At 52.5% G+C, this 12,516-nt stretch overlaps 5 protein-coding genes across 5 annotated transcripts; 3 read left to right on the top strand and 2 right to left on the bottom strand.

The window, feature by feature from the left end:
* Positions 1 to 511: 511 nt before the first annotated feature.
* Positions 512 to 2,294, top strand: GUITHDRAFT_106795 (hypothetical protein; the record flags this gene model as incomplete). Its single annotated transcript, XM_005834271.1, has 12 exons — positions 512 to 555; positions 601 to 682; positions 729 to 942; positions 991 to 1,149; positions 1,197 to 1,371; positions 1,411 to 1,453; positions 1,531 to 1,695; positions 1,751 to 1,818; positions 1,880 to 1,925; positions 1,976 to 2,059; positions 2,112 to 2,186; positions 2,232 to 2,294. The coding sequence occupies 12 exons, from the start codon at positions 512 to 514 to the stop codon at positions 2,292 to 2,294; spliced, it is 1,218 nt and encodes a 405-aa protein (XP_005834328.1).
* Positions 2,295 to 2,392: 98 nt separating this feature from the next.
* On the bottom strand, positions 2,393 to 3,013 carry GUITHDRAFT_137528 (hypothetical protein; the record flags this gene model as incomplete). Its single annotated transcript, XM_005834270.1, has 1 exon — positions 2,393 to 3,013. One exon carries the CDS (start codon positions 3,011 to 3,013, stop codon positions 2,393 to 2,395), a length of 621 nt encoding a protein of 206 aa, XP_005834327.1.
* Positions 3,014 to 4,394: 1,381 nt separating this feature from the next.
* Positions 4,395 to 5,496, top strand: GUITHDRAFT_86348 (hypothetical protein). The gene is made up of 5 exons (XM_005834269.1): positions 4,395 to 4,507; positions 4,887 to 4,956; positions 5,016 to 5,073; positions 5,123 to 5,196; positions 5,244 to 5,496. Exons 1-5 carry the CDS (start codon positions 4,400 to 4,402, stop codon positions 5,279 to 5,281), a joined length of 348 nt encoding a protein of 115 aa, XP_005834326.1. The 5' UTR covers positions 4,395 to 4,399; the 3' UTR covers positions 5,282 to 5,496.
* Positions 5,497 to 6,524: 1,028 nt separating this feature from the next.
* On the bottom strand, positions 6,525 to 9,043 carry GUITHDRAFT_137526 (hypothetical protein; the record flags this gene model as incomplete). Its single annotated transcript, XM_005834268.1, has 9 exons — positions 6,525 to 6,551; positions 6,611 to 6,679; positions 6,746 to 6,946; positions 7,017 to 7,278; positions 7,329 to 7,390; positions 7,449 to 8,346; positions 8,392 to 8,507; positions 8,568 to 8,655; positions 8,985 to 9,043. The coding sequence occupies 9 exons, from the start codon at positions 9,041 to 9,043 to the stop codon at positions 6,525 to 6,527; spliced, it is 1,782 nt and encodes a 593-aa protein (XP_005834325.1).
* Positions 9,044 to 10,236: 1,193 nt separating this feature from the next.
* GUITHDRAFT_106792 (hypothetical protein) lies at positions 10,237 to 12,206 on the top strand (the record flags this gene model as incomplete). Its single annotated transcript, XM_005834267.1, has 9 exons — positions 10,237 to 10,602; positions 10,654 to 10,874; positions 10,928 to 11,087; positions 11,136 to 11,171; positions 11,226 to 11,431; positions 11,478 to 11,499; positions 11,557 to 11,664; positions 11,829 to 11,916; positions 11,962 to 12,206. The coding sequence occupies 9 exons, from the start codon at positions 10,237 to 10,239 to the stop codon at positions 12,204 to 12,206; spliced, it is 1,452 nt and encodes a 483-aa protein (XP_005834324.1).
* Between the last annotated feature and the right edge of the window lie 310 nt (positions 12,207 to 12,516).

The raw sequence follows: 12,516 nt of genomic DNA, 5'->3' as shown, positions 1-12,516 counted from the left end.
CGGGATGGGTGGAGAGGAGAGCGATGGGTGGAGAGGAGAGGAGGAGGAGAGGAGGAGGAGGAGGAGGAGAGGAGGAGGGGGGGGGAAGGAGGAGGAGGAGGAGGAGAGGAGTAGGAGAGGAGGATTAGGAGATGAGGAGGAGGAGGAGGTAGAAGTAGAGGAAGAGGTAGTGGAGATGATGAAAGAGGATGAAAGTGAGGGGATCGAGGCAGGATAGGAAGCAATGATAATGATGTTTTAGATGTTGATCGTATTCTAATCGTAACGATGTGGCGAGGTAAGGCAAGAGAAGAGAAACTGACATAACAAAGTCAAGAACCTATGCTGATTGGAGGGACTGCGGGGACGTTGTAGATAGTTCCAACGATGATTTACTGGAAGAGCGAAAACCGAGGGACAGGTGCAGGGAGATAGTCGGTACACATACAGGTTGCATCCACTGACATGATCTTTGTACTTCCTCCTTCGCATGTCCCCTCCATGGCTGCTTTCCAGCTCTGCGCATTTTCTCATGGTGTGGGAGACGCTGGTCAATCTGGTGTGCAGGCCTCCGAGGTCTGCAAGGAGGATGGTGGACGATCGATGAAGGTGCTCTTGCAGGTACAGCTACGATCCGGATGAGGTGCTGGGACCCAAGAGGTTCAGGATCGACGGAAGGCTGTTCGAGCGGGTGGACGTGGAGGTCGGGAGCGGTAGAGAGTGCGGGTGGCACCTTGACATGGAGGTAGGTAATGAACAAGCGTCGGCAACGTCTCAAGTGCAGCCACTACATGCCTGTGCTCGAGGGGACGAGGGCTGGGCACACGACCAAGTTCCCGTGTGTCATCTACTGTCACGGAAATTGTGGCAGTAGAGTAGACGCCAGCGACTGCCTCGACCTGCTGCTCCCTCAGATGATATCAGTCTTCGCCTTCGACTTCTCAGGCTCCGGCCTCTCCGACGGTGAGTCAAGGAGAAGTAGCGAGAGGAGAGGGACTGAACCTCCAGCAGGAGAGACCATCTCGCTGGGCTACTACGAGCAAGACGACCTGCTGGCCGTTATCGAGTACTTGCGTGAAAGTGGACTGGTCTCGAGGATCGGCTTGTGGGGGAGGAGCATGGGAGCGGCGACGAGCGTGTTGGTCGCTGCTCGGGATCCTTCCATCGCTGGTAGAAGCACGATCAGGAGAGATTTCTAGCTCACATGCGATGGGCAGGAATGGTACTCGACAGCGCCTTCTCTTCGCTGACTCAAGTCATGTACGAGCTCGCCAACCAGTACATGAAACAAGTCAAAGTGCCTAAGATTCTCATCAACGGTGCGATCTCCGTCTTGCGCAAGTCTGTCCAGAAGAAGGGGAATTTCGACATCAGGCATCCCAATCTATTGAAGTGAAAGTCTCGATTCCTGATCCTCTCTGCCATCTGCAGAGATGTGAATCCAGAGGACGCAGCCGACAAGTGCTTCATTCCGGTGAGTCGATAGAGACGCTCGTGTACTGACAGTCTGCATGTTTCGTGCTGGTTGGTTGATAGTGGAATCGTTGACAGGCTTTGTTTGCGCATGCTGACGGCGATGATTTCGTTCTTGCGCATCATTCCAAGCAACTGTATGAGAGATATGCTGGGGACAAGAATATCATCACCTTTGGTGGAGATCACAACAGCCCACGGCCTGCTTTCTTTTTTGACTCAGTCGGGATTTTCTTCTACAATGTGAGGCTCAACCTTTACGGAATCTCCACTCGCTCTCAACTTACCACTCTGCAAGGTTCTGATTGAAAACGCGGAGTATGAGGACATAGAACCGGGGTCGAGCGCAGTGGAGGGGAGAAGCATGTAATATCTCCCCCTGTCGTCTTCCTCTCCGCTCAATTCCGCGTCTCACTTGCGGTGTCAGGATGGACTATGGCGCCAGCTCTGCTTCTCAAGCTCCTGAATACCAGGTAAGACCTTCAAGTGTTGTTCCTTGTGCTGGTCTCTCACTGCCCGGCAGCGAATGAGGCAGTCGCCGTCCAAGGAGTCGCTCGCCAACACCTGGGGAGATTCGCACGCTCTGGAAGCGGTCTTCTCACCTTTTGTAAGTCAACCGTGCTGCACATGCTGTGGACGACCTGAAGCTTGCTTGCAAGGATGAGAAGAAGCAGGGAGAAGACGGAGTCATGGAAGCTCTCAAGTCATCTCTTCGGGAGATGGAAGCTGAACTTGTTAGAGGTGGTCTTGCGTTCTTCACAACCCTCACTTGTGTGCAGGGATCCAACGACCCTAACGTGACAGAACTGAAGAAGATGTTGCGGGAGTATGAATCCAGATAAAGCTAAGGCTCAATGAAAGGGTTTATTTTATCATCATAAAGTACACACTGTAATACTTCACACCTCGACGATGTTTCTGTCGATCGCTTTTTGCGCATCTAGCTTCGGTTCATGATAATGGCTTCTGAGTACGTCGAGCAGGTAGTCGTAGGAACCTCTTGTTCCTCCTCCCTACCTCTTTTCTGCTTTGAATAGAAGCGATCCGACGTGCAGGGGCACGGACGGCAATTCCCGCAGGCCTCGCACGAATGGCACCCTTCTCCTAGCAGATCTTTCATGACGGTATCCAATACATCTTCTCTGCTCTGCTGCACAAGACCGCCAGGCCTGTACCTCGAAAGCTGCTGGCACATAACTGCAATCTCTGCCACCAGCTTCTTGTGCTTTTCTGTGCGTTGGCGACAGCGATTGGGGATGTAAACTTTGATCTTTTGCGGCGCCTCGTCGGCCAATTGGTCGTCGGATGACGACGGGCTGCTTGTGTCGCCACATTGGTTGTGACCAGCTGGCACAGTACAGAATTTCCTTTTGCTCATATCTGTGTAGCCCTGCTTTTGCTTCCTAGGATGTGCGTCTTTCGAGCCCTTTGGGCGACCTCGAGGACGTTTTTGACTGAGGATCAAATCAGAAGCATTCGATTTGATGAGATCGAACGACTGGTTCCAAAGAGTCGCAACATCGATGAGTTGGTATACGGCACAGCGATCGTCGACCTGCATGATAGACTGCACCTGAGGGTTAAATGAAATCCTGTCGGGTCGTTGAGCGGAGCAAGGACAACGGGACAGGGACAGGGACAGGGACAGGGACAGGGACAGGGACAGGGACAGGGACAGGGATGGAAGGGGGGATGGGGAAGTGGCGACGAGGAGGCCTTGGACGGGAAAGAAGGAAAGCAGAACGATCGGGGAGGGTCCCTGGTGCTTGTTGTACCCCGGAAAGGCATGTTTCTGGGCTTCAGGGAGGGGTAGAATCATGCAGTTTCAAACTGTGCGTCTTGGATACAAGGGGGTGGGGTACATGACTACATCTTTTTCTTTCACTGGCGACCATCTTGCCCACTGGGTGGGTGGTACTCGGCTCTGAATGCCTTAAATGGTGGGGTAGATCGACGACTTTCGTGAGGTGGGGTGATAGCGCGAGTTAACTTTTTGGTTCGGAGGGGAAATACCCCCACCCCCTCTCTCCCCTGCCTTTCACTACCAAGATGTACTTTAGAGACCCCCTGTTCCGTCTAGAATGGTTCACTGCCGCCGGATACCCCGAGCGGTACCACACACAGCACAAACAAAGCTCGCTTCAAACAATTGATTTTTCCGTGGTACTTGTACTGAAAAAATAAGTTATGTTGACTTTAATAATCTTTTAACTGTAAAGAAGACTTGTAAAAGCACGCCGGTCTGAAGCGTGACTACTCCCGGCGATCTTTTACTCAAAAAAGTTAAGTTAAAAATCAGGAACAATCAGGCCGGGAGCAGGCTGCCCCGCGGCCCGGCCGGGCGGCCCGGTCGGAGTCACTGGCCGGGCGCGGCCTCGGCAGTCACGGCGGGCCGGGCCCGGATGATCCAACCGCGGCGGCCGCCCGGCCCGGGCCGCCCGGCACCGGGCCGCGCCGCCGGTACTGTCACCGTCACCGGCCGCCGGTGGCCCGTCACGCCGGGGTCCCGTCACGCCGGGGTCCCGTCACTGAGTCACGCCGGGGTCCTGGAAGTCATTCCGAGTTAACTCAGTGCCGCAGTACGGCGCCCGGCCGGCCGGGCCGGGCCGTGCCGCCGGGCCGCTGAGTTCTAGCTGTGTGGTTAGGTGTTGCCGCTTACAATGTACCCCTACCCCTGCTCTGCTGGTTGCCATAAGGTGGGTAGCACACCTGAGCACGGGAGGGAGAAGTGATTTAAACAGGTGGGTCTCCATGGGGGTTATATTTTCGTAAAACGAGAGATATATTTTCGAAATTTGAAAGGTCTATATTGAAATATTGATAATATATTTGGAATATAGAAATTGTTTCAAAATTGATGAGGAAAGGAGGGGGTGAGGGTGGCTATTAGGGTATTGCTAGGGTGTAGTCTTCAAGTCGGGTGGGTGAAGGGCTGAGGTGTCCAGCCATGGCCGACGCGGAAGAGGTTGTGGAGGAAGGGAGCAGCGCAGTTGCGGCAGGGAGTGCGGGTGGAGCTGCTGGAGGAAAGAGGTTTGAGGTGAAGAAGTGGAACGCGGTAAGTAGCTTCAAATTGCATGCCTCTGGTGCAAACGTTTGATTGGCATGAGGGCTGGTGTGATACTGTTTGGCGTCAAAAATCTGTCCTAGTGTTTGTGCTTGTGGTAGACCTTTGTTTCTTTGCTCAGTTTCTGCACTTGAAGAAGCAAAAAAAAAACAAGAGTTAGCTGAGTCAAAGAATCATGCATTGTGGCAACGCGTTTGATGGCGTGTTGAATTTTGTTCCGAGGCATTATGAAAACAAGCTTGGTTTTTCTTATTTGTTGAGCCTTGCTACGTATGCCTTATTACATCTCTCACTGGAATGGTATACATCGACTGATTTGATGGCGAATGATAGCGTATTTTCTTTCATGATCTGACTCGCTAAATGGCAGGTTGCCCTGTGGGCCTGGGACATTGTTGTTGACAACTGCGCTATCTGCCGCAACCACATCATGGATCTCTGTGAGTGTCAGAAAGGAGCAGAGGAGAAGAACTACACCTGACTGATCTTTGGCATTCAGGCATTGAATGCCAAGCTCACCAGGCCTCTGCTACCAGTGAGGAGTGTACAGTAGCATGGTAAGCGTGCTTCAGCCCGAGACCTTTTCCCTGACGTGCCTCGTGCCAGGGGCCAGTGCAACCATGCGTTTCACTTTCACTGCATTTCAAGGTGGCTCAAGACCCGTCAAGTTTGCCCTCTGGGTGAGATGTTGCTTCTTTCCCACACCGTTGTCTCACGTTCATCACAGACAACCGAGATTGGGAGTTCCAGAAGTATGGCAGGTGATCAGCGCGCAGGGACCATGGAGCCGACGCTGAAGGAAGAAAATGCCGGATCAGCATGTGTTTGCATCCTTTACGTCCGAGCGTTCATGTCGAGATGGTTCACTCTGCACTGGTTGCGATGAGATGCCCCGTCGGTTGTACTCTATCCTCGAGCATACGATTCACCTCGCTCGCGCTCTCTCCTTGTTGATGGAAATAAAGCTCGTCGAAAGACCTTCTCGTCCCTGTCTCCTTCCCATCCCATCCTCCTTCCCTCCCTCCTTCCCTCCCTCCCTCCCTCCTACTTCCTTTTCCTCTACCCCGTCCCCCTACCCCAAAATTACAGCAGTGCAAAGGCTTTACGGGAAAATTCACCTGTGCAATTGCGGGGGGAGGCAGTGCGGTACTGCAACAGGCATGCAGAAGAACCAGCGCCGCTGGACATGGTTTCAGCGTGCTCAGGTAGTCAAGAGAGCCGCTCAGCATCTCGCAATCCGATCCTCCCTCCTTCCGTCTCGCCCTCCCTCCCTCCTTCGCTTGCATCCTTTCCACTCTGGTGGGATGACGTCTTGATGACCAGCTCGTGATGCCGCTCGGAGCACTAGTCCTCGGAGTCACCTTCACTGTCCTCGGCGCCATCGTTAGTCAGCATCTCCTCCTGTTGATGGGTCGCTGACGAGGAGCTTCTCACAGTCCGCAAGGAAGAAGATCGAGAAGGACAAGCAAGCATATGTAAGTGCCGATGGTCTGTGGTCTATGCTGAGGAGGAGGAGGAGGAGGAGGCTGTGATTACTGTTCTCCTGATTCTGCCATCATATTATGTTCATATCATGTTTATTTGGTGTGGCATGCGAGGTGTTTGATGCTTCCGGCCTCGCGGTTTCCCGCAAGTGGTAACCGGCATGCTCTTGCAGGCTCAAGATCTTGCAGCGAAGCAGAAGCAAGACGGATGGGTTCGAAGCTGCTCGGGTCTGATCGATCAGATGACTGTCATTACCGCAGGAGAGCGAGCTCGTGCTCCGCAAAGACGCACAGAAGTAAGGTGCGAGTGCACGCAGACAGGGAGCAGCATGCTCGGACAGGAAGATCTCATCCACCATCGGAAGGCTGAGCAGGACGAGGACGAAAGAAGAAGACGAGAGGGAGGGGGAGGATTCAGGGGGAGGGGAAGCATGGCAGAAAAGGAAAACGATAGAGCATGGCCTTCTATGATTTCATTCATTCGAACAAACAGTCGTGAAACCATCGCATGGCCTCTTGACCCCTCACGCCTTCGGTTTCCCTGTCGCCATCTGCGACTCGTCGTATGCCACGGATGCTGCTGGCATGGGCGGCAGAGCAGCCGACGAACCTGTAAGGAGTCAGCGCAAGAGACGGGGATCGGATGTAGAGGGAATGAGAGATATGGGAGCGAAATGCTCTGAAGAGAAAAATCAAGGAAATGCAAGGAACAGGCAGAAAACGGAGAGAGAGCGTGGCAGCTTACCGAACTGCATGAAGAAGCTCGAAGCATCAAAGTGATTCGGCATTTCACTCTGCTGCTCTCGTCCTGGTGGATGCGAGGGACTGATTGGATGGGGATGGGGATGGAGATTGGGATGAGGATGAGGATGGGGATGGGGATGGGGATGGGGATGGGGATGGAGATTTTGAGGTTGCCTCCCTCGTCCAGGGCCAGGCGATTGACCTGAAGGAGGAGCCTGCGAGCAGCATCAGAGGATGAGACAATGACAACAAAGACATGTCTTGAGACTCACAGGGTTCTCATAGAGCTGGAAGAAAGATTTCGCATCGAAAGCGCCAGCAGTTGTTGCAGGAGAGATTGGAACATTTGGGAGAACTCCCCCTGCTCCCCCTCCCCTTCCGCCTCCTCCCCCGTCCTGCTTGCTGCTGGCATTCATAAGCTGTTTCTCGATGTCTTCGACCGAGAGTGTGGTCGATGGCACGTTAGGAAGAGGGGGAAGCGGAGAGGCAGAGAGGCCAGCAGGGTTGTTAGCGCCAAGAAGTTTTGAAAGAATGCTGCGGTAGGGTTTCAAGAACAAGTCAAGTCCCTCTCCTGCCCTTCTCACCTGTTCCCTGGGCGAGCAAAGGGAATTCCTGGCGAGGCTAAGTTCGGAGGGGCAGACGGTTTCTGGATCAAACTCGTGAGGAGAAGGACGATGTAGCTCATCAAGATCAAGATCGCGCACCTCTGCCCTCGCAGGGGACGGGGTTTGAGGAGGAGGGGGTTGCAGAGGAGGTTCATAGCCTCCGGACTTGTTGGCGCTCTCGAACTGCTGCCTCTCGAGCATGGAGAGGTCTGTAGCCTGAAAGCTTGAAAGGAGCGGAGGCTGCGGTGGCATATTGGGCAAGCTTTGAAAGGAGGAAGTGACAGGATCCATGAAAGCCGAGTTGAGCGGCATGAAGGGTGCCGTATGTGAGGAAGGAGCAGGTTGGGGGCTCAGCAGTGGGTCCGAGTTGAAGGTCAAGGGCAAGGCGCCTCCCAGTATGCTGTTCATTTTGCCGTCCTTCTCCTGTGCCATGGGCTGATTCCCCTGCCGCTCTGCTGGACTAGCAAACCATCTGCCTGCCCTTGAAGCCCCAAACTTACTCGGAGATGCTTCGGGGGGAACGGGGATGTTGGTTCCGACCAAAGGAGCAGCGTCATCGGAAATATCCGAGAGCGCAGGCCCGACGAGGTTCTTTAGGTCGAAAACATCGTCGTCATCAGCAAACTGCTGGTTCACTGGGACCTCTCGCATCATCAGAGGGTCCACCATGGGCGCTTCAGTGCCGCTCATGGAGATGATCGCGTCGTCCACTAGCCCCGGGTTGGTCGCCATCGCAGCCTTCTCCCGGTTTCTTTGAGCGGCCAAGGCGCATCGCTCCCGCTCAACCTCTTCCATCATCATCTTGTGCCGCTCCTCATGCGAGAGTCCACCTCTGCCCCTCGGCTCGGGGTGTGACAGTAGCCCAGCACCATGATTGATGGGCATGCGGATACCACGACCTCCGCGATCTCTCCTCTCCCGTTCTCTCTCCCGCTCATCTCTTTTCCTGACATTCCTCTCCATCTTTGCTTTCTCTGCAACATTTCCTGGAGCATCCCTGCAAAGCCATGAGCTAAAATACCTTGAGAACATCTGAACAGACCTGCGAAACAACTCGGGAATGTCAGGAGGGCGGCGGCAGACAGATTCTTGCTTCCCGATAGCTAACAATTCTTCTCGTGAATACATTGTCCAGTTCATCTTGGCATTCGTATCCTTCTGTATGTTGTGGAGTAAGATGGGAAAGGTAACACATGATTTAGAAACACGACAACTCACGTTCACAATTTGTTTGTTCTTGGAATCTGACGCGCTGCCGAACGGTCTAGCAGGAGCGAATATTTCCTCTTCATTCAATGTATCATGGCTTGTCGAAGAATCGAGAGCAGCTTCCATCTTCACAAACAAAATTCAGTCACACAAGGATTGCGAAGAAAAGCTTTCTGATTATTCAACGGAAAGCGATCAAGGGCTAACAGGTGGCTAGATGGAATCTAATCATGTTGATGGTTTATAGATCATCGGCCAACAAGGGAGCATTTGACACTATCAGTGACTTTCCTGTATTCCCTTCCATCCCCTCAACCTCCATTCCTATCGGGTGGTACACGCCCTAGTCGCCCCTCCCTTCCACGCTCTGCCTAAAATCTTCAAATTCCTCTCCCCTCCTCTGTCTTCAACTCATCCTCAACTTACAGGGACTTCTCATACTCATCTCGGGTCTTCCCCTCACTTTCTGGAATCTCCCTCACCATGCCCAGCTCTGATTTTCTTTGCAAGACTCAAAAGCATCGATACTCTATAACACTCTCCTTTGCTCCGAACCTCAACTCTACTGCATCCCATGACAGTAGTACATTTGCCGGTCCGATGTCTATCCTCGATGCCTTCCACTGCCGACCACACTGCCCCCTTCTACTCCATGACTTCTCTGTCACTCCTCCCTCCCTACCTCCTCCTCCACATTCTCTCTCCCTCCTCTCTCTCTCTCTTCAACTTCCTCCTCTGCCAGTCGTGTCCTGCATGTCATCAGCCCTTCCGCCTGGAGCTTTGGAGCGTGTGGGACCCTGCGCCAACTGACAGGACCGGTCGGCCGGGCCCGGGCCGCCCGGCCGGCCGCCTGGTTATCCAACGCCGGGTCCGAGTCCGGCCGCGGAGTCACTCGGAGTCCGAAGGGTTCGGCCCGGCGGACTCAGATAAGTGAGCCCTGACGACCCCTATGGGTTCCACAGGGTTGGAGGGGGGTGGGGGTCCACGCGCTATTTCTTTAGGGCAATCGGATGGTAGGCTGCTATGAGGTAGAGACGGTTGTGCGATAGAGGCAGAGAGAGGAGGAGGAGGAAGAGCTCAGTTGAGACTACTAGAATCGAGAAGTCACTCCGGGGAACCTGGCTTGCAAGCCTGCTGGCACCTCCTACTGAGGTAGCTGCAGTTAGGCTCATCGCCCTGTACGACGGTCAAGGGATGGGTGTCATTCCTAATCCCGCCGCAAAGAATTGCTGCTCAGAACGGTGGGGAACAACAGACAGCAGAATTTGGTTGAGTAGATCGACTAGGCGCTAGCCAGGTAGTTGGAGAGGAAAGTGCACTATAGACGAGCTGTAGATCATATAGCTTCTAGGAAGATGAGGCCAAAACTTCCGTTGGGGGAGTATGAGGGTGTAGCCGGGATGACTGACAAGTTATTGAGGATTGTTGGTGATACATTCGACAGATGATAGATTTGGAAAAGCCTCTATGACTCTCGTGAATGAGCCATGACCCAGACTATGCGCAAGAATGAAGGTAGTACTACTCGTTTTGCGTTGCGTAGATTGTTCGTTGCAACAGATTGTCCCTTCCATTTGACTTCCATCTCTTCCATTGGACTTTTATGTTTTTAACTCAGGTATCGTTGGTTTCTCTTTACAAATAATTTGTCTTTGAAGGCAGGCAGGATTCGTAAGGAATGATCGCTGCATTGACAGGGGCAGGCCCAAGATACAGGAAGGAAAGGCGATTGGCTGAAGCACGAAGAGCAAAGCACTTTTTATCAGCTGGCCATCACAACCCATCTGCTCATCACAACACTCGCATCGATTACATGAATTCTTCTGAAGATACGACCGTAAAGGGAAAGTCTATTGCTGGTGCAGGACAACAACATGGCATGCAGGGAGAAAATTCCTTGGACCATTTTGCACCCAACCATTCAAATGATGCGCATGATCAAGTTGAAAGCCAAAACCCGCCTGCAAAAGGTGATTCTTCACCGTCCTCTCACATCCCTACTCCGAATACTGTCAATGCCTCGCATCGCAAGTCGCCTGCGCAGGTGAGTCTGTTGTCGCTTACGTTGGGCGTCAGGTTTAACTCATTTCAACAGCATGAGCTTGTCTCCGCACATTTTAAGGTGGAGCCTGAAGATGTGCCAGCTGAGAAACTGATAGAGGATCGCGCTCCCCTGAGATTCTTTGGACCAGAAAACAAGCCTGTAAACCCTGAAGACAACGCCAACACACTCATGGAAGGAGACGATAATGTAGACACACCACGGGTTTCTACCCCACACTCCTTGTTCTCTGGTTGTGGAGGGCCTTGTCTTGCGTAAGAGGATTGATTTTTTTCCTTGCGTGCATTGTGCTGACTTGATCGTAAAGATGCTTTTTTCCCAAGCTTGGAGGCAAAGATCCATCTGTGGACAGCAGCGCTTTAAAGCCAACGGTCAGCGCAGACTTTTGGGGGAAGGAAAAAGAGAAGGAAGAGAAGGAGAAAGAGAGAGAGGTAGAAATGGATACGAAAAAAGGTCATTCAGTCCAGGTAAGATTCTCAACCAGAGTTGAAAATGGATTCATTCCCTTCTTTCAGCAGGACAAGCAAAACGAATTGAAGCTTGCTGGCGATGTAACTCAATCTGAATACCCTGCTTTACAATTGGTTTGACACCTGTGCATACAGGACACTCTTCGTCGGGGGACATCCGTTCCGTCTAAAGACAGCTGGAAGCCGTCGCTTGATGTCGACAAAGTAAAAGAATGGCTGGAGCGGCATGCTGACGACAGCATGCGGCCTATGCAACAAGATTCATTGCGATCTACCGGAAGAAGATCGCGCAGACTTTCTGCTCTGGGGAATTCAAGTAACAGAGAATACAATGGGAACAGGTGACTGTCTCGCCTTGGTGTTGATTAATATTGATGTCGTTTGCAGCCCTAGCAAGCAGATCACTCCAGTAAGGCTCCTTGCTGTGCAGTGTTGTATCGTCTCGACGCTGATTGTTTTTGACCAGGGACGATACGTTATTACTCCAAGAGATTCAGCTGCTGACGTCAGCGAAATCAGCAAGGCAATGATTCAATCGTTAGGTTCAGCTCCCTTCGCGAAAGATTGGCTCAGGGTGAGATTCCGTTTCATTTTTCACCAAAACAAAATTGAAAAAACGATTTGCAAGGTTGAAAAAAGAAGGAAGACATTGATGATACAAGCACGCATGGCGTACAAGAAGAGCAGGGAACAAGTGATTGAGACATTGCATTTGCTTTCCTAACTGAGCTCTGCTAGGGCCATGCGATGTCTGACTGCGAAGACGAAAGGACAGACACGAATCTTCACTCCGACTTACTTGCAAGAAACATGGTCGAGAAATTACGTGAAAGATCCTCTCGTCTTCTCAGCTTCGACTCATTTTGAGCAGGTCGTTCGCAACGGCATGTGCCATATCTCAAATCTTGGCTGCGGCATAGAGGGCTTGCCGGCTCAAAGAATCCTTACGACAAGGAAACGGCAGACCCTAAAAACCCTGAGTTGGCACAAACTGCCATAGAGCTCAGCAATCAAGTTCCCGTGTCGCAGATCATTTTTAACCTTGCTTCGCTTTTCCGACTTCAACCCAACAGCTCGGACCAGGCGGACAGAAGTGTTGTCAACCAAGAGCCCTGATGCAGACTCAGTGTCGAGGCGTAAGATATTCTTTCCCGTTCAGTTCTTCTTCTCATTGAACATTCGTTCTCACTGAGGTCGCCCCTGCAGTGTGCAAGACCTCTTGTCCTCGACTCCTGGCTCGAGTCTTTCTCCCTTCCTCCTTCGTTTCTCCCTTCCTCCTTCGTTTCACCCTTCCTCCTTCGTTTCTCCCTTCCTCTGCAACCTCAGAGTGACTTAGAGTGACTCAATTTGTTCTTCGTTATCGACCACTGGAACCATGTCCCTCCTTCCCTCCCCTCCCTCCCTCTCCTCCCTCCCTCCCTCCCTC

This window comes from Guillardia theta (genome assembly GCF_000315625.1).
Source record: "Guillardia theta CCMP2712 unplaced genomic scaffold GUITHscaffold_26, whole genome shotgun sequence".
NCBI classification, from domain to species: Eukaryota; class Cryptophyceae; order Pyrenomonadales; family Geminigeraceae; genus Guillardia; species Guillardia theta.
This window is presented reverse-complemented; position numbering and strand designations above follow the sequence as displayed.

What these genes read in the sequence shown, in the direction of transcription:
- GUITHDRAFT_86348 (XM_005834269.1), top strand. Translation starts at nt 4,400, where the DNA reads ATGGCCGACGCGGAAGAGGTTGTGGAGGAAGGGAGCAGCGCAGTTGCG. An exon ending in AGGTGAAGAAGTGGAACGCG is followed by an intron (nt 4,508 to 4,886) that starts GTAAGTAGCTTC and finishes GCTAAATGGCAG; the next exon opens with GTTGCCCTGTGGGCCTGGGA. An exon ending in CCGTCAAGTTTGCCCTCTGG is followed by an intron (nt 5,197 to 5,243) that starts GTGAGATGTTGC and finishes CGTTCATCACAG; the next exon opens with ACAACCGAGATTGGGAGTTC.